Raw genomic sequence first — 21,125 nt, forward strand, 5'->3', positions numbered from 1 at the left:
CTGCGCTCAGAGACGTGTTTGTATCCGACTACAGCGCCGCTAAACCGCCGCTAGTTCAGCAGCACCTTCCAATAAAGCCTACCTGTGTGAAGACAGAATCTATCTGGACTTTGCGGTGCTGATTGTGTCGTATTACACTAAGAGCTGCTTCTAACACTTTGTCCACCTTTAGTTTAAAATAAAAAGAGAGATGGACAGACTGTTAGAGACACCACTCAGCACAAAGCAACACATTCAGCAGGAACACAAACCAGAACACATCAGAGCATTTACATTAGTGCTGCACTTAGGAGCAGTTTTCTCTAAACGCTCGAGTATTTTTCAATCTTATGAAGCTTCATGCTTCTGTTCTGACACACTTCAGAGAGAAATGTTGGTCATTACTTTGTGCGTTCAGGTTTTACCCACAAAGACGACACACATTATAAACTGAAGCATAAAACCACCAAAGTTGACATGAAACAGTGAAAGTTAGCTCCAGTGAACAACTACAGCAAAAGAAACCTATTTAAACATGACATTTACTGGTCTATTCTTATTTATTTATTGTATTATTACTTTTCTTTTTTTAAAACTACACTCTGTTTTCTTTTATTCTATCTAATCTTTTTATCTAATGAGATTTGTGCTGCATTTCTAATTATAGTTGCATCCATTTGGTTTGTTGTGTTGATTTATTTATTCTAAAAGTCTGTGTTTTGTGTATCTTTACCATCTTTAATCTGTTTCTTGACTTTCTATTTCTATTTATCAGACTTTATGAGATTTAACGAACATCTGAGCATTATCAGAAGTTATTAATATTTTTATTATTAGGATTATTATTCTTTTTATCACCAGTATGACCCTCACAGCTATTTGTCCACTCAGTGCCTACTTCGCTCTTGATAAACATGTTCATGGAGGATTTGACCTGTAAGGATGTAAGAACTTCTCTCAGCATCAGTGCAGACTCTGGTCCAGCTCCTGAAATGACCCCAAACACCTGAAGCTGGGATTTATTGCTGGACTCTTATATCAGACTGTGACGTGCACCAGATGAGCTCAGCCGTGAAACTCAGATCATCATCATCATCATCATCATCATCATCATCATCATCATCATCATCATCATCATCATAGATTTTCAGAAAACTTCGTGACACTCACAAGAACGACTTGACGTCCAGCCCTCTGTGGCGGATCTGCTCCATCATGTGGTCCCAGCTGCCCGGGTTCGACCTCGACCGGCCCGCCCCTGCTCCTCTGTACCGGGAGGCTCCAGCCGGACTCCCCCGGACCCCCCGTGGGCCCCCGCGGTGGCCCCCGCCGCCCGGGCCCGTGTGGAGCTGGCCCAGGCTCTGTGAGGTGACCGGGGGGTCGTTGGGACCCGGAGGGGGCTGGTGAGTGAGGGGCTGTTGGAGGCTCTGCTGCCGGACCAAGGGACGTGGACGCGCCACAGCCGAGGACGGGATGTGCTCCAGGGTGGAGGCGGAGGAGAGCGAGGCGTCCCCGAAACTGGGCAGACACAGCGGGACACCAAGGACGGGTACAACAGGGAAGACATCGGAGTTAGAGATGACAGAGAGACACCAGACAGGGCAGGTAAGATGAAAGTAGGAAAGATGAAAGTGTAAAAAAAAAGCTGGTGGCAGGTGATCATGATGATATCAAAAGGAAGTCAGAGAGGATAAAAATGGCAAAACCGTGTATAAATATGCCGATGATATGTGGGGACACAGTGTTCAGAGAGAATATCCAAGAGATGGAGAATCAGGAGAGAACAAACAGCAGAGATCAGTGAAACAAGGAGAGAGAAGAAGAGCAGGTTGTCAACAGTCTGCAGATGACTGGTCAACATCTGTATGTGGACAGCTGTGTTGAACTGCAGCACAGGCTATGAGTGTGTGGACGGGCCGGCATGCAACAAACATTCACTTATTGTTCTCCAAACGGTGTCAAAACAAACCTCTGCCTGAGCAGGATTGAACTCCAGCTGAAGTTAAAGTCTCACTATCACTTAACTGGAGTCTCTGTTCTCCATCTGCAGCGCTAAATTGTTTCTGCACGTTATCTCTCCCCCTAATTAGCCCTGACCTACTTCTACCTTGGTGCCTTGTTGCCTCTCTGCCTCCACCGGTCTTCCTCTGAGGTCCTGTCAGCTCCCTTCCCACTCTTCCCCGTCTACCTTCTGAACTCAGCTGCTCTGCGTCGTCCATTCATCTTTTCTTCACCCTCGGCCCTCACATCCCTTTATCTCCCCACCACCACCAATCACTGTTCCTTAAGTCTGCGCTCTAATTACCGGTCTGCTGCTCTTACAGTCATGTAATAGTGCTTCACCCCTTATCCTCCCCTCAATCATTGGCCTGCCCGATGACTGTAAGCTGCTGCTAAACAGCTCTGTCTGGAGCTAATGCTGTGAGGGAGGATTTACTGCCTGGACTTGAGTTGTGTTCGCGGCGCTCTTCGGTATTAACTCGGCTCTAACTCTGCTGGAGAGCCGAGAGACAAGCACCCCCGAGGAGCGCAGCGATGCTGGATGGAGTAAATACAAGGCAGAGCTCATATACATGCACTGGAGCATGCAGGCTTCCTCTCCTCAGTCACACTCGCAGGTCTTTCCTGAGGACAGGCTTTGATGACAACGTTTGTTTACTTGTGCCGAACACTCCGACGGAATAAATGAGAATTAATGTATAAAAGTCATTTCTGTTGAGCAGAAGTGTCGGAGTGGGAGGAGATATTTGGGGTATTTAGGGTTTTAAAAGTTAAAATAAAGTCTAATTTATGTGTATTTTTTTTTAGGTGACTGATAGTTGGAGCATTTCCTAAAATCTCAGTCGGATCATCGACGTAAAAGACGAGCAGCCGCATTCAGAAACTAGTCGAAGGCTCTGATGGCAATAACACGTCATCGTAGAATTATCCAGCAGAATAAACGGAGAATCATTCAGGACGTCATTACTGGGAAAAAAGAAAACTTATCTACAGTGGAGGAAATAGTTCCACAGCTGCTCTGTATGAAAAACGCCAAAATCAAAACCTTTTTCTTTCACACACAAAAAAAACAAAAAACATCAACTTTAACAACAATCTTACATCCACACACATAAATTATTATTTGTAAAATTACATATTTTTTATTGTGGACATTATTTACTGTTTTGGCTTTTTAAAAAATAAATATAGTCAATATGAAAAATAGAAAATTGTGAAATAAAAGTCATAAAAATTTCCAATTTTCAACCTTTAATATACTTTAAACAAAACTTAACGGCAAATTTCTTTTAAAAAAATACTAACATGTTTTACTGATTTACAGTAAAAACTGTATTTTTATGGTAAAACACTGTAAAAGGTGAATAATAGAAATTATCATTTGAAAAAAAATATTTACAGATTTGCCTTGTTTTTGTTGTTGTTTGTTTTTTTTAGGGTTGACCAGTAAATCATTATTTTTTTTCTGTCATTTTACTAGATATCAGCTGTAATTTAACGAAACTGGAAACGTCTGTAAAATAAGAGTGAATTTTGTGAAGTGATTATTTGAGTTTCAGTGAACTCAACATTTTAAGCCACCTCTGTGTGTGTTTATATTTTAGGTTTACGGTATAACAACAGTCATGTTTTGGTGTATTGTTGCTGCTAATCTTCATGTCTTTGCTCCTGTGGTGAGACCTGCTCTGAACCGGACCAACAGGCAGGTGGACGTAAAACTAAAACAACACAAACGTACAAAGAAAACACGATTATATGAATATAAACTGAACACTGCAGCTGTGAATAACCTAAAAGGTCAGTCGACACGTATAAAAAAGCTCCGTGCTGCACATTATTTCTGGCTTCGACGGTCATGTTATCATAACTGACATTATGATAAATCAATACATGTGGCTGGATTGATGGTGACATTCGGCCAGACATCTGGGAGCCGGTCCATGTGCTAATACATTTTGCCAGTCTGTTCAGTGTCATAAATCTGGCACCGGATTTACTCGTTTGAAAAATTTCAAGGCCTCACACCGCAGAGCCCTTTGCTGACCGATTTCCTCGCCGTCGTTTCTGCTGCTGCTGCTTTCAGGAGCATCTCTGCTGTCGTCTGTATCCCAACAGCAGCAGCAGCAGCCTCTCTATCAGCTGTATCCTATTACTGACTCACAGGGTTATTTTCACATTTCTTCTTGCTTGAAAGTCAATTAAGACGACTATAAACCTTGAATGATTTTGTAATTAAGGGAAATTGAGGAGGGTGAAAAACAAGGAGAGTGGAAAAAAAAAAAAAAACCAACAGTGAGGAGAGAGAGAGGTAAAAGCCCAAAATAGAAACCAATTCCAGAGGACAAATGGAAATACGGGCAGATCTAAAAAGGAGGAGAGAAAACAGAGGAATAAAACAACTGCAGAATAATATAACTGGATAATGGAAATTAAAGTCCAGAAGTGTTGCTGCCATGTTGTTGAAAAGTCATAATCATTTTAGGATTTACTGGAAAAAATATTGTGAAGAGCTTAGAGCAGCTCAGTGAGACACGACTACAGTCTGACAGCCCAGTGTGAGCATTTAGATTAAAAGACAAGAAACAAAAACACTAAATAAACGCTTTAGGTTGTAGCTGGTCTGTGTTTTCTTAATTTCACTAAAAGCTCAATCTGCCTCTTAATTTTTAATTCTTCTTGTTTGGGTCGATGCTTCAGAATTAATCTTCAAACAAAAGTTAAAAAGAAAATTTTAAAAATCATTTTTCCTACTTTAAATTTCTGTGTTTTGTACTTGGACTGTACCATTAGTGTCCAGGGGGGGTGGCCACCGATGGACCCGGCCACATCTGACCTCACCAATATTTATCATCTACAATACATGCCAGGCATTACTGAAGCGCTATAGATGGTATATAACAGTATTACAATAACATTTACTTTGATTTCTTCATTTATTCAGAGAGCAAACCACTTCTTAATTTATTCATTCCTTCCTGTAGCAGCCCATAGGCTCCATCTGAGCATTTGCATTCATTCATATACATGCACACACATAAATGCACATAAATTATATGAGAGGCGCTCACAACCAGGACGTCTAAAGGCCTATATGATGAGTCTAGTAATGCTTTGTTATCAGCAATGTTCACATACGTCTCATAACTACTAAACTCAGGTAGCTGATATGAATCTGTGGCTGCCTCCCAGGTAACACTAATGGTACGGTCCGACCACAAGCCAAAACACAGACATGAAAAATTACTGATTGAGCTTTTTGTTTTAAATTTTAGGTTAAAAATCTAATTCTGAAACCCAAATCTGACCAATTAAATGTTTTTACATGGAGCCAATTATCCATTTATCAAGCAGCTGGTGGAAAAAAAAAAAAAAAACAAGATAATGAAAGTTTTTTATTTTTCATTTGATTCCTTCTGATGGTGCAAATCAGACAGAGAATTAGAAAGAATTACACGGACTGTTGAGCTCTCCAGAGCCAAATTATTCAGTCATTATGTGCGGAAACAATTTATAAAATCTACAATTCAATCAAGACGCGACTCTGGAGTTTTGCTTTCTGTTTCCTGATCGAGTCTTTTTATTAGAACAAGAACACGCTGTACCATGAACAGTTATCTGATGAATGGACGGTGGAATAACTGTAACTGTGAACATCTACACTTGTTTACGGAGCTATTCTGACGTATTTTGCTCTCTGGTACCGGATCAAGTGTTTACTAAAGACTCTGTGTTTATCTGGGCAGAAATCATATTTATTATTCATCACCCTCCTCAGTTCCTGATGGTTCTGTCCAAAAACTTTCATTAATCAATCATTTGTTCATAACTTCCACATCCACCTCAGATATAAACAAATTAGGACTTAATACAGAGAAACAGGCATCGAAGCTTTGACTTTATGGTTTACTCGACATGTGACCCGGTGATGACGACAAACCGTTTCCCAGCAGCTGCTTGTGTGAGTTTCCTTTGAATACGTAACTTGATGTTTTTGCAAAAAGGGAGTCGCTGGTTCCATAAGAGTTTTCCCGTTAAGCTGTTTTCCTATTTCAAACTTCAATATACCTCACAGCACACAGACACACTTTCAGATAATAAACGACCCTGTAGTTTATGTTCAGGCCATCAGTTTGAATTATTTGTCCTTCCTTTCAGAGAAATCCTAATTTTGGCTCGATGGACGAGTCTCAATCGCAGCTGAAGTTACTCAGATTTCTGACTTCTTACCAAAGAACCAAATATTTTCCATTTTATCTTTTGTGGTGATGATTTAACGAGTTTCATCACAACGGCAGCCACAGAAATGCTCCACCTGTGAGTCAAATAAAACTGTCTGTGGGGAAGATAAACGGGACTTTAATGTCTGGAGCCAGAGGCCTAAACTAGTCTAACTACTATGAGTTTCCACTATTAGCTGATTATTGTCTATTAGGATCATTTGGCTCCAGTAGTAACCAGCAGCCATCTGATTGGCTGTTGAACAAACCTAATTGCATGAACAAAGCAGCCACTCAGCTGTTTGCAGAGGCTCCTATACGGTGACGTTTGGTTAAAATTAAGTTGCACTCAAGCGTGTAGCAGGAAGTTTGATTTGTATCCGCCGCTGTTTATAGCAACCGACGCGCCGAGTTGAAAAAGCTGTTACTTCAGATGAACAAACAGAAGATCTGCAGAGAGCATCTGTTTTGTTTGAAATTCTCGAAACTGTCACAGCCTTCAGTAAATTGGAGCCTGCAGAGGAACAGTATGACGGCGTGGATTCACTTTGTCTGAGACATCAGCTGGTTGGCAGCTGATGGTGTTTGGTTATGAGTGAGGAAGCTCTGTGTAGTCGAGAGACTTCAGCAGCTACTCATGCATCACAGGTACATCCTCCAAGCAGCTGGCTTCTCTGTCAGACCTTCTTTACATTATCTTCATCTGCACTGTGTGAAGAATGGCTTCATCTGCGTCTACATGCAACAGCCCCATTCATGATGCGTTTACAGACTCACTTCCTTGATACCCACACCATGCTGTTGTTGTTGTTGTGCCCACTGTAGCCCCTCATGCGTGTCCCTTTGTCACCATGTGCCACTCACTTGCTAAACCGCAGGCCTCCGGCATGCATGTGGCTCTGGACCGTCTGCCAGCGCCCGGCCTTGCTGCCCCCTGTCACCATGCTCCGAACGCTGTCACTGCGACTTGGCCCCGCCCCCGTGTCAGAGCAAGCACCAACCCCGCTGTCGCTGGCCCCCGGTGAGGGTCCAGCACCGCCCTGCCCACCCTTAGCCACGGCCCCACTGGGAGGAACAGTGGATCATAGACAGAGAAACACGGACAGACAGGAGGAAGGAACCAGGAGAGGATACAAAAACAAAAAAAGAGAAAGACGAGAGACAGACGCACAGAGCCGGAGAGCAAAAGTGTCATCAGTAAGGAAGAGAAACCGGTGAGTAAGACACTCTGTGGACGCTGAGTCCAACCACAAGCGTCCAGTGAAGAACAGAAAGGAGCAGCTGCTGGTCAGAAAACAAGCAGAGAAGACGTCTGAGCTGAGATCTGCTGTCTAACACTCGTAGCAGCCGTCTCGCTCTTCACACACTCACACCAGACCAAACAAATAGTGCAAATAGTCGGGTGCAAAGTTGCACAAAAACTCATTTTACTTGCTGTAAATAATTAATCATCCAAACTTTTTAAAGCCTAATTCACACAAATTCAAGTGTGGAGTGTGTGTACGCAGCAAGTCCACTGCAGTTGGTTTGTTGGACGTATTGAAGGTGAGAAATGGGCCATGAGAGGCAGCAGGTCTGCACATTTCCCTCCACACAGGGAGACGGCAGTGATCAACCTGCTTTGAAGTGGGAATAATAGTAATGATGCATCATCTTCAGATGTGAAGGCTGCAGATACACACCAACGTCACTTTAATCTCACAACACGCACTCCTTCTACCTAATGTGTCTGCAAAAGAATATGTCACAGAACAAACACTCCCTGCTCGAGGAGACGGTGTTTCTGTCGGCATGCCACCAACCCACCCGGACTGACCTGGACTCAGACGTCACAGAGACGAGCACAGACAGAACGCTGACTTCGGTACAAACCACACAACAGGCAGCAGCACAACAGGAGGGCGTCCGCCACAACATTGAGACATTAAGTGACAATAAAATGAAGGATTTGTCACTGAATAATGGGACATTTTCCGGCCTACTGTTTGGTTGAACGGCGTCCATGCAATTAGGATTCATAATAATAATATTATGATGCTGATTAGGATTAATGAGCGTCTTGGAAATTCTGCCGTTCTCCTGTGAATTTCCTATTTATCAATCTTGTCTGTCCTTAATTGTTTTTATTTTCGCCTAATTGTTTTGAAATGTCGCTCTAATCTACCTCCGATCGCCTCTGAAGCTCTGGACTTGGCTAAAGGAGCTTTCCTTGACCGTGGATTTGACAGCAGACAACTTACCGATCACATATTTGGAAGTGTAGCCGATTAAAGCCACTTAAAACGGAATAATTATGCCAATAACATAATGGATTGCAATCACAACAGAAGCTGTAATCACAGCTACTCTCTGAATTTACAATCATTTCAACGTCGCTGCTCAGATACAGAGTAATTGATCACCCTGCGCTTTCCAAAGAGTCAAGTGAGTTGTAATTAGAGCGGATAAGAAGGAACAGGTTTTCCTAATGCCTGAGCGGCTGTGTGAGATGCATCTAAACGACGGGATGGAGGTTGATGTGAAGCAGACGTTTCCACCAGCCAAACACTTAATTGCTGCTACTGTACGCCGAGGACACAGGGTCACTATTTTTGGATCGGGGCGCTGCAGACTGGACCCGGGAGGCTACCGGGCAGCCGTGGAGCACTTAAAGTACTATGAGCGATAGTGGGAGTAGTGAACACACAGAGTGAATGGGGGTGAGGAGTAAAAACACAGGACTGAACACACACACACACACACACACACACACACACACACACACACACACAAAATAAACAGAACAGTACAACAAAAACCACCCCGTTAAAGGAACAGTTTGAGAGATGTGCTTATTTGCTGCTGGGCGAGGAGCTAAACGGCGGCGATGGATGCCACCGTCACAGCTGTGTGGTAAACATGAAGCTACAGCCAGCTGCTGGTGAGACTTCGCACTTGGACGAGGAACATAACAGAATTCAGAAGTAACAGCATCCATCCAGCGACACCTCGGTAACTTACTAATTAGCATGTTGTATTATGTTGTTCACAACAAAACAGCGATCGACTGTGTTTTTACAGGGCAGTCCGACTCAGAACTCCCAGTTAGACGCTTGTTTTTCTGCTTTTTGTGCAAATTAAACCCACAAGATACGTCTAAAAAAAACCCAAAAAACCCTGAATTTTCCTCTGGGGGTTATTACAGAGGGCTGCAGGTGGATCAGTGGTTAGCACCGTGGCCTCACAGCTAGAAGGTCGCCGGTTGGCGTCCCGGTGAGGACACCCGGGATCTTCCTGCGTGGAGTCTCCATGTTCTCCCCGTGCAGCGTGGGTTCTCTCCGGGTTCTCCGACTTCCTCCCACACGGTCCAAAAACATGCTGAGGTTAATTGGTGATTGTAAATTGTCCGTAGGTGTGAATGTGAGTGTGCTTGGTTGTCTGTCTCTAAGTGTAGCCCTGTGATAGACTGGTTACCTGTCCAGGTGAACCTGCCTTCACCCTGAGTCAGCTGGGATAGACTCTAGCCCCCCGTGACCCTAGTGAGGATTAAGGTGTAGAGATGATGGATGGATTAATAAAGTCTAAGCTACAGCATGCTAACTGCAGAGCGTTAGAGGCGCTGATGGATGCCGACTCAAAGCGTCTGTTGGCTTTAGCTTCATGTTTAATGAAACATACAGCGTGAGAGCGCTGCTGATCGTCCCGTCTCTCTGCCAGAAAGCAAATAAGCACACTTCCCTAAATGTCAAACTATTATTTCAAAGCATCCCAGTCAAAGATTAAACAAACTGTAAACAACAGTCAACCCTCTGATTCCTCAGCATATTCATGTCAAGTCTGTCATAAGCAGATGTGAATAGTTTGGAGCTGAGAGGCCTGCGTGTACAAACAGGGAAAAGGTTCATGTAAAACAGTGAGATCTGCTCTCTGAGGGTTGTCCGTCTCCATGGTAACACTCCATGGGCTGCAGGTGAGAGGCAAAAAAAACAGAAACCAGGGTCTGGTGAGGCTAGCAGGGCTGTAGGCGATGGGGCTGTCAAACATTTTCATTGGTACACCCTGTACACTGGGCACGGAGCAAAAATAAAACACCACTTCCCCAAATTACTGCACAGTGTGTGAGACTTAACCGGAGCCAGATGGGACTCAAAAGTCTCTTATTTCTGAATATTTGTGGAATTTTACCCCAGAAATATTCATGATTTAAATCCTGTTTTCTGGTTTCAAATGGGATAAATAAATAATTTGGTTTGGGGTTTTTTGGCAGGCTTCATCTAGAAGACATCACTTATAAAATAATTTGTGCCGATGTCGGGGCAGTCCTAAGAATCGCAGCAACGTTTAGGGCCGGTGCTGCGTGGCCAGCAGTGCATACTAAACACCCGCTCGCTGTGGACACGCCTCGATGCAAAAACACCAGGATTGCCGGGGATGAGAGGAAACCGCTGTTCAAAGGCGTGTGGCCTTAAAAACGAGGCTTTCTGCCCCCCTCCAGGCTGTTAAATGTGACCTTTCACTGCTCCGAGTGATGTATTGATTAAACCTTTGCCTACGATTTGGAGCATTTTTGTGTTACTTGTCAGATACTTATGCACACAAATGGCAAAACACTAGCCTGGAATAGCCAATTCAGTTTGGGAAAACAAATCATTACGCTGTTAATCGTGTCCAATTTCTATGAAGCGGTCTCACGGAGGTGTACACCAGCCCCTGCTCATTACAGCCCTGCCCAGGTGGACGGGTCCCTTACCAGCCGCGACTGAGACTCACTTGGGCGTGAGGCGAGGGTCTCCGTAGGGAGCGTATGGAGACATGTTTAAGAGGAACTCCTTGGGCGGGTAGGAGCTCCACCTCTGTTGCACATTGCTGCTGTCATTGTTATTCCAAAAGTCTCTGTCTAGATCGCTGCAGCCGGAGAGAGACAACAGACGTAGGACAGGTGAGAAACAATCACAGACAGGTAAAGAGGAAGTAAAACATGACAGAGGAGGGGAGAGGTGAGACACAAGGCAGGAAGTTAGCACGCTGTCTCATACCTGTAAAGGTGAGGGCGGTCATAAACAGGAGAAAATGTAGTAATAATAATAATAATAATAATAATAATAATAACAATAATAATAACAATAATAATAACAATAATAATAATAATAATAACAACGTGTCAGTCTACGGCTTCAGTTCTGTTAACATTAATAGTTGTTCATCATAAACCAGGTGAGCTTAACGTCACGTCATTCAGCTCCACATGATAAAGGTTTAAGTCTGTGCTGATGCTGTTAAAACACTCAGAACAGAGACAAACGATTCGACCTCGGAGCTTTTTATCTCTCTGTCTGGGACGAGGAAACAAAAACACAAAACCAGAGGAGACAGAAAAGTCAGTGTGAACTAAACACAACAGGTTTAGTCACATAACAGCTCGAATCTGAGAAACAGGAAACGAAAGAGAAGCAAACAAGTGATAGAAATAAACTGTTGGATCTGTAATTTGATGCCAAGGGCACCTTTTTTTTTTTAATAAAATGAAATCCCCATAGAAATACTGGGATCCAAAATATTATAAGTAAAGCAAAGACAGACACAGCTGTGAATATTTTGAACTCTTTCTGTCTGAATGATCCAAACACATCAAAGTTGTCATTTAAAAAGAAGAAAAAAAGGTAAATATCATTGAACACAACCCAACCTGTGATTTACACAAACAGAACAAACAACTGTCCAGCCTCTGATAAATGTCCATATGACACTATGTGGAGGGCGTCATCTCAGGCTGGACATTTCAGAGCGTGCAGGGAGCTACCACATTAGCCCTGCGATCAGAAATGCGCCCCTATAACCACATTACAGATCATTTCCATGTGCCTCCATCCACTCCCTCCCTGTCACCTACTTGATGGCTTTATTTTCCCCTCGACCTCTCACAGAATCTGGAGAGCTGGCCGCCTCCACCCCTGGTTTATTCCTTTTTCCCTGCAAAGACGCAAGAGAGACAGAAACAAAAGGGTGACTGGGAGGAAAGACATCTTACTGGATAGTGTGGTTAGAGCAGCATCAGTGGAAGAACACAGGCTTTAAAACGGCATCAGGTGCCACCGCTTGTCGTAAAATATGATAAACCAGGGAAGAGCACCGGATCGGTTTGACGTCAGGACCGCTGCCAGGGTGGAGGATCAGAACGTGACAAGGGACCACTTTGTCTGTAATGAGATGCAAAAACACTCTCACATGCGTGACAGCAGCACAGTGATGTCCTGCAGCTGCAGGCCGCGATGGAGTCGGTCCCATGAAGACGCAGGGACACGTGGAGACAGGTGACACATCAACACATCAATGCAGGTGCTTCCACGCAGGTGCGCCGCGCGGTACAATTAAGCAATTAACACCCAATCACGGTGTGGCGTGTATGAATAAGTCAAGCAGGTCCAGGTGATTCAGACTGTGGTATCGTGGCAGGAGAAAAACATCTAAAGAGGGTTGGCTGTTGGGGCGCAGGTGGCAGGAGCTTCAGTCAGACAGGAAGTGATGACACATTTAGATCTACTGGATATCAGGTCAATGGGCTGAAACTGGTGCTCATGCATTTGTGTGACGTAGAAGAAAAAACAAAAGTGATCATTCTGTGTCAGTCCATCTACAGCTACATAGTGAGGGAGGTTATAACAGGGCTGCAGTAGGGATGCTCCACATATCGGCGACCACATCGGTATCGGCCGATATCAGTGTTTTTTCCCAGATATCGGTATCGGTCCGATGAACTAATTTAGCCGATGATTGTGGAACATCAGCGCCTTCGTCTCTACGTTTGAGATACAGGAAAGTGGGGGAGGCGAATGGGGGAAGGACTTGCAGCAAAGGGCCATGAGGGGGATTTGAACCCATGGCCGCTGCATCAGAGACTATAGCCTCTGTACGTGGGTCACCAGCTCAACCAGGTGAGTTAGAGCGACAACCCACTCGTACTCATTTTTCAATGCGAACAAAAATTGAACACTGACATCGGTAGCATCGGTTATAAGCGATATCAGAAATCCTAATATCAGATATTGGTATCGGCCAGACATGTTAATATCGTGCATCACTGGCTGCAGTGCATGAAGCCCAAACTACAAAATAAATGCACATTTAAAAGTTCAGTGGTGCAAAACTCCGATGCATGCGCTACAGAGTTGCAGCGCTGCTCCTCCACACAAACGCTCTCCAACGTTGGGCTACAGCAGCTTGAATGGAGAACACGAGCAGCTTATGTTCACTCTAAAAAGTTTCCAAACCAGATTGCTGATAATGAAGATGGCATTAAATAAGCTGAATGAAGTCATCTCCTTCATGCTAACAGAGCAATCTCCGCTGCAAATCTGCTGCTCTCGATCACAATTAATGAATGTAAGTAAGAATGCAATTACCGTTGGAGATTTAATTGGAGCGAGACCCGGCCTGATCACGTACGATACATCCCTGTTAGCGTCGCCGTGTTGCTATCAGTGGGTGAAATCAACCTGGATTTCTAAACGTCTAAAACTAGCTGAAGAGAAGTGATGCAGCTGATGTAGGATGTTGTACAGAAACCCATCAGGAACATGAATGCATTCGTCTCAGACTGGATTCAAAGCTGCAGGAGGATCGTTTGTGTGCTGAGCTGCTAACTGCATACATTCCTCTGGCAGGATATTATGGATCCTACTTTACTTGCTCTGTGCACATTTTGCCCACTCAATGGACGGCGCTTTCAGCAGAGCAGCATACAGTAGTTACAGTTATTGACCTCTGCGTTTTATTGAACTCTGTATTTATTGAACTCTTGAAGGTGATAACACTGAGCTCTTTCCTGCTGAGTCACACGGACCCTCGGCTCTTACGTAACCTTGTTTCCATTATGAGCTCACGACAAGGACATGAAGAGCACATGCGCCGATAAACGCTCATGAAACAGGCTGGATAGAATTAAACACACCGTAGATTTAAGGGAAGTTTCCTTTTTCACCAACACATGTGTAGATTTCACTTCTGTTATCATCTGTTGCTGTAATTAATTCTCTACCTCATCGACTTGACTGAGTGTTTGTCATGTGTGTCACATTTTGATGAAGCGTTACTTAAACACTGATCACCTGCATCAGTTATCAATGAGAGCATCAGATCATCAGAGTTAAAACTCACTCATGTTATTTTAAATTGAACATATGTAGAATAATTTCATGTTAAATCAGAACTATCCATCCATTATCTATACACCGCTTAATCTTCATTAGGGTCATGGGGGGCGGAGTCTATCCCAGCTGACTCAGGGCGAAGGCAGGTTCACCTGGACAGGTAACCAGTCTATCACAGGGCTACACTTAGAGACAGACAACCAAGCACACTCACATTCACACCTACGGACAATTTACAATCACCAATTAACCTCAGCATGTTTCTGGACTGTGGGAGGAAGCCGGAGAACCCGGAGAGAACCCACGCTGCACGGGGAGAACATGGAGACTCCACGCAGGAAGATCCCGGGTGTCCTCACCGGGACGCCAACCGGCGACCTTCTAGATGTGAGGCAACAGTGCTACCAACTGCGCCACCTTGCAGCCCTAAATCAGAACTAGTTCTTTTATTTTAATTTATTTAATCAACTACTGTTCTCTTGCTTTTCATAGTGGATCTTTCAGGAGGTGGTTAGAACCGTTAGCGCCTCACAGCTAGAAGGTCGCCGGTTCACGTCCCGGTGAGGACACCCGGGATCTTTCTGCGTGGAGTCTCCATGTTCTCCCCGTGCAGCGTGGGTTCTCTCCGGGTTCTCCGGCTTCCTCCCACAGTCCAGAAACATGCTGAGGTTAATTGGTGATTGTAAATTGTCCGTAGGTGTGAATGTGAGTGTGCTTGGTTGTCTGTCTCTAAGTGTAGCCCTGTGATAGACTGGTTACCTGTCCAGGTGAACCTGCCTTCACCCTGAGCCAGCTGGGATAGACTCCGCCCCCCATAGTGAGGATTAAGGTGTAGAGATGATGGACGGATCTTGCAGGAGCTGTTTGGTGATGACGGTGTGTCCTGGTTCCATTTTATTTCACCAGAACCATCGAACATCGTTGTGAGGTAGAACTTCCCTCTTCGTTGTGCGTCGTTGTGTCCTAACTAACACTCCTGTGCAACAGCTCAAGAGAAGAAACCAGCAGAAGTGACCTTCTTATAGGAGAACTTACTTCCACCATATCAGCATAATTCTCTCACTGCTCCGGGTTTTCCTCCAGTTTGTGTCGTTTTATATTCACACTAAGTTTCCAGGTGACCTGATCTACATGTCTTTGGAGTGTTTTACGGGAAGCTGCAGAGATCCACACATGTATGAAGAGAACATGCAAATTTAAAAGCCCCAGCAGAGCAACGGGTTCACGCTGAAGACCGTCGAGTTGGAGGCGGCGGCGCGAACCTGAGAGGAGACGAGTCTGAGAATGAGGGCAGTCTGACATGAGGATGAGCTGAATGAAACTGTGTTCCTTCAATTATTCATCAAAGTGAGAAGAGTCGCTGAGAAGTGGCTGCTAAAGATTTGCTAATAAAAAAGACTTTTGAACAATATTGTAGTTTTTTACTGACAAAATTAAGAAAATAAACCCAATCATGAGAAAATGAGATTTTTCAAAAGACAACTTTTGAAAAGATTCCACAAAAAAAAAAATCTATAAAAATGAAAACTTTCTAAATTTTGTCGAACGTCTTCGAGGCTCTGGATGGAATCAGGAACTTTACAAACTATGAGGGGAGTTTTTTCATGCAACCTTCTTTAATATTTAATAACTGTCTGGAAGACCTTGGAGCAGATGTTCTGAGATGCAGACAGAGAACACGACGAGTTCCTCAGATGTAAACAGACAAACAGGTCACTTCTTAGTAAAACTAAAACCAATGAAGTCTAAAAGATTTTTGCCTTTTCAGGAAAAAATCAAAAAGCAGAGGGTAGTTTTATTTTTTATTTTTTGATGCTTTTATTTTTGCGGTCGCTGTCTCTTCCTCCACATTGTCTTCTAGAAAACAAACTAATAACTGATTCTTGTCATAGGAAAAAAATAAATGTTTATTGCTGATGCTTATTTTTACGTGACTATTTTTTTATTTATCAGATTCTGTTAGAGGTTTTTTTTCTCTTTGGTTGAGGAAACTGAATTTCAAACCCAGATGCAGTCAATAACTGACACCATCCTGCAGGCTGCAGGGCTCCAGATCCAACACGATGCTGAATGTTTGTCTTATTTCCTGCAGACAGGTGGCCTCTTTATGCATCCTACTGTACACATCTCTAATGCATCCCCGATATGCTGTATTATTCATTCAGATGCCACATCTCATACGTTCAGCTCAGCAGCAGAAACATCTTCAATGGAGAGCGAAGCCTGAGGTCTGACCTGCGCTGTACCTACATCCAGCCGCTCTGCTGTAAACAGCAGCACACACACAGGACAGAACAATATTAGATCCGGGGAGGCAGAGAGGGATAGATTTCCAACAGTCAAGAATATGCTATCAAGTGCAGCTCATCTATCATTAAACAGAATCATAAAATCTTCAGGAGGCTGGAGAGGAGAGGGTGGAGAAGGTACAATGTTGAGAGAGTGTGGGAGGATGTGAGAAACAGAAGGGATGATGGAGAGGACGGGGAGAGGCAGGAGCGGCCGAGTACGAAGGCAGACTCTGGAATAATGAAGCTGTGCAGACGATGAGGTGAAGCGGGGATGTGAAGGGACGGACGGTTCAGAGCAGCGTGGCCCGGCCTCCCTCTGGAGCCTCCTCCTAAGTCCTGCTGTCACCACGGTCGTCACACACCTGGATGTGGACCAGCAGAACCTTCCTGTCTGTCTGGATGCCTCTGAGGCTGGTTTCCCTCCTCCTCCCTCTCCTCCCCTCTCCACTCCCACAGAACAGCCAATGGCACGAGACCAGACCGCCTCATCTCTCCTGGAACAAACGCTTTCCTCCGACTCTCCTTTTCCTTTATTGTATAGAAGTGATTTATCAGAAGAACAAGTGACTTACCTCTTGCGTAATTAATTAGTCACACTAAGTCTGACAACCAGCACATCTCCTAGACTCTGTGTTTTTATTTTACTAATCCGTGCAGCCAATTCCTTTCTGTATGAAACGTAATTGCCGTCTGGATTATGTTTGTCTGAAGCATTTAGGCAGCAAACACACTTTAGTAAAGGTTAGATTTGGTTTTGATTAAATGTTATCAAGTAAATTTATCCCGTCTTGTGCTTAGAGTCAATTTTTCTCTCAGTAACCACGACGACAAACAGCAGTTAATTGATAAATCGATTGGTCCATTACTACAAACGCCTTCAACAATATATTCTGATTAATGTTTAATCATTTAAGTTTGTTTTCTATGTTGGCGTCATCTTGTGACGTTTGCTGCTTCCTGCTTTTCTCTGAACAATATGATCTTCTTTCATTTTATTTTAGTGTTTATCTGTACAACCTTTTGGTGTTTGAGATGCAAAACAAGCTAAAGAAAACGAGGTGAAAGATTTAAAAACCAGAGACAAGGACTACGAAGGAGAAACTACAGCTTCTGGTAACAGAAACAACAGAGCAGAGGAACGATCCTGGAAACAGGCATCAGTGACATCCTGACAAGGACACACAGATAAAGTGACGAAGGGACGAACACAGACCAGAGCACTCAGAATAAAAGGAGGAGGGCGACACCGAAACAAAGACGGAGACGCAGATAACTTGATGGTAAACAGAGATAAGTGACGGGTTCACCGGTCAAGTGCGAGCATTTGCAAATGTTCCCCGATTAAAATAAATCATTTAACTTAACATTTGAGTCCAGTCGACTCTCTGTGTGTTTAACAACCGCTGTGCTGCGATCACTGTTCCAACAGAGAGACAAAAGAGCAGGACAAAGGGGAGGCAAGAAGGAGGAAAGTGGGGCAGAATGTAGGAAATGCCAACAGATCAAAATATAGGCTGGAGCAGGAATCACAGTTGCTCCAGTGGCCAATAGCTCCGAGTGATGCTCATTAGCATATGAATCATTAGCATGGTGCTGGAGGCTGGAGGCAAACAGCCGTGATGCACAAAGGCTCACGGCGCACAAAGCCATGTTTACAGAGCGCACTGAGGTTTATGGTCATGTTTGCTGCCATGGCCAAACATACAGCCCTTCTCCGCCTCCCGCTCGGGCCCACGGGGCAGAGAAAGCCAAGCAGCGCTCGACAACAGCGTGTAATTGGTGTATACGTTCAACTCAAGGTCACACTAGCGTCGAAAGAGAAGCGGACTGCCCACACAGCTGGAGTTTATCTGCAGAGCCACGTAGCGCCGCTCGCAAACATGTCGGACACGGACATGCGAGACGGTTTGGTGTGAAGCCGCCAAGGACGATGTGTTTTCGTGACAGATTTGGTCCCTCAGCGTATTGATCTCCAACACTTTTTGTCTCTCAGTGTCAAAAACGTTGAAGCACTGAAAGCTGGCAGGGATTTATGGTCTCGTTTAATCACGTTTCAATTAAACAGATCCGTGTTTTGGTAGGTGGGTGCGACTAACTATTAATTTCACCACGATTATCAGAAAATAGAGAAACTTCTACGAGGTCCAAGGTAACTTGTTTTAATAGGAAGTTTGGTCCCATCGCCCCCCCTCCCGAAACAAAACCTTTTTTACATTTAATTAACCTCCTCTGAATATTCTAGCCCCGACTAAATATTCAGAGAATGTTTGAGAACCAAAAGTCTGTTTTGAATAATAATTGATAAAAAAAGAAATTACCTGGTTAACAATTCTTACGATGACATTTGTGCCACCTCTGTCACTGAAAAAGTGTTTTTCATTTCAAAACTTTAACACCTAAAGTCTCCCACTGCACATAATAAAACTAGTTTCTGTTTAACGCTGCCTGTTGGCCGAACGTGAGTGCGTCGGGTTAAAAAAAGCAAATGAAATGTGAAGAACTCGTCCAGGAACTCACCAGCTTCCGTTGACACCAGGTGCAGACGCCACATAGAGCGACCAGCCAAACGGCACAAACCACACACGCCACCGACACCAGGAAGACGCTGAGAGACACTGAGCCTGTGGGAGAGAGACACATGGAGACGAGAGCATCAGTGCATCTAATGTACCACTTGTCATGTCCAAGTCTGGGCTCACTGCTGAACCTGTTGAAGGACAAAGTGTGACAACATTTTCATAAAGCCGTGCAGGTGTAATCAGGAGCAGCGCCTCGCCTCCTCCTCGCCTTCCTCTTCCCATTCATCCTTGTCATGTGGCATCTGTCATCGCTAAGACAGAGAGGGAAATGTAACCGGAGCGAGGAGGGGAAGAGACATAAAGGCTTCATGCTCATGTTGGCTGCATGTATCAATGGGAGACGCGCACATGTCAGGAGGAGATCATATCGGGAGGCCAGGAGCCATGCAATTACCAGCTTCCGCTCTCTCTCTTCTATCTCGTAAATCCTTCGAGCAACTTTGTTCCCGTCTTGACAGATGAAAACTTCTTCCACAGCCTTCTATTCCTCATCTCTATTTCTTTCAATTACTGCCTCTCAACGATGCCTTTCATCGCGCTGTCTGCCGAGTAATTCGAAATGCGACGGCACAAAGGCTAAACAACGCCGGCAAACAATGAGCTCATAAAGCGCTGCATTCCTCCTCTCTGCAACACAGTTATCCGATTTTCTCTCTTTTTTTTCTCTACCTGAAAAATCGGACTCCTGAATCTCACTTAATCCCTCGATTTCCCTCCTCATCCCCGCCTGTGTACATTCAGCGTTTAGGAACATGTCGAGGCCGACAAACGCTGGGAGTGGATTAGCTAAGTCAACCTCATCATTCTCACCCTCCCTCTGTCCTTATGTTTTCCTCCGATCCTCCTTCAGGTATATTACGCACCTTGTTCGGCTCCTCCAATTACAAACTGTCAGCTTCTTTTTAAACACCAGCCTCATCAAAATTAAACACAAGCCAAATGTTTGAAAGGCTATCAGATTTTTGATTATGGCGGCAATTAAGATCCCAGGGTTGAGTTTTGTTGCTCGGAGCCGTTCGCTCCAGCAGCAGAGGGAGCGCTGGCTGTGCTGCCCTCGCCTTCACAAGCGCTTCAGTGCAGCTAAAGAGATAAGTGGCCTCCGTCTTACTGCTGCTTTCAATGCTAATTTGGAGCAACACAAAACCGAGAGCTGCCACTGTTCAAATAACTAAAGGAGCTGAAACACTCATCAGCTGGAAGAAACAAAGAAAGAAGAGCGGCTCCTTTCAGACCTTTCAGAACCACCAGACCTCATGTGTGGACAAGTTTAACGGTTTTGACCTGGTTGGCTGCTATCAGCGGGACGGCTCTGAGATTCAGGCCTGAAGCCCCCAGAAATCTGACACGATATGATCAGCTAGTGCATGTAACGTCCAGATAACGTCCAGATAACGTCCAGATAACCCTCTAACTCTGTCAATCAACAAGTCATGATTGGTAATGACAACATCCATCCATCATCTCTACACCTTAGTCCTCACCAGGGTCATGGGGGGCGGAGCCTATCCCAGCTGACTCAGGGTGAAGGCAGGTTCACCTGGACAGGTAACCAGTCTATCACAGGGCTACACTTAGAGACAGACAACCAAGCACACTCACATTCACACCTACGGACAATTTACAATCACCAATTAACCTCAGCATGTTTCTGGACTGTGGGAGGAAGCCGGAGAACCCGGAGAGAACCCACGCTGCACGGGGAGAACATGGAGACTCCACGCAGGAAGATCCCGGGTGTCCTCACCGGGACGCCAACCAGAGACCTTCTAGCTGTGAGGCGCTAACGGTGCTAACCACTGAGACACCGTGCAGCTCATAATGACAATAGCATATGTAAAAATATGTGTTATTTCTCTACTTCATGTTGAGTGATTACTTCTCTGTACGACGGCTTTCTTGTTGCAGACGTGGCCGTGATGAGATCCACGACAT

The 21,125-nt window shown here is 44.5% G+C and overlaps 1 protein-coding gene across 1 annotated transcript in view; it reads right to left on the reverse strand.

The window, feature by feature from the left end:
- syt7b (synaptotagmin VIIb) overlaps positions 1 to 19,914 on the reverse strand; it is a 49,589-nt gene extending 29,675 nt beyond the window's left edge. Inside the window, exons 1-6 of the mRNA XM_008281384.1 lie at positions 19,863 to 19,914; positions 19,132 to 19,235; positions 12,067 to 12,146; positions 10,947 to 11,081; positions 7,062 to 7,262; positions 1,150 to 1,497 (exon numbers count right to left, since the gene is read on the reverse strand). Of these exons, the coding sequence (XP_008279606.1) occupies positions 1,150 to 1,497; positions 7,062 to 7,262; positions 10,947 to 11,081; positions 12,067 to 12,146; positions 19,132 to 19,235; positions 19,863 to 19,914 (920 nt within the window). The remainder of the gene's footprint in view (positions 1 to 1,149; positions 1,498 to 7,061; positions 7,263 to 10,946; positions 11,082 to 12,066; positions 12,147 to 19,131; positions 19,236 to 19,862) is intronic.
- Between the last annotated feature and the right edge of the window lie 1,211 nt (positions 19,915 to 21,125).

Source organism: Stegastes partitus, unplaced genomic scaffold (assembly GCF_000690725.1).
Source record: "Stegastes partitus isolate 25-593 unplaced genomic scaffold, Stegastes_partitus-1.0.2 Scaffold232, whole genome shotgun sequence".
NCBI lineage: Eukaryota > Metazoa > Chordata > Actinopteri > Pomacentridae > Stegastes > Stegastes partitus.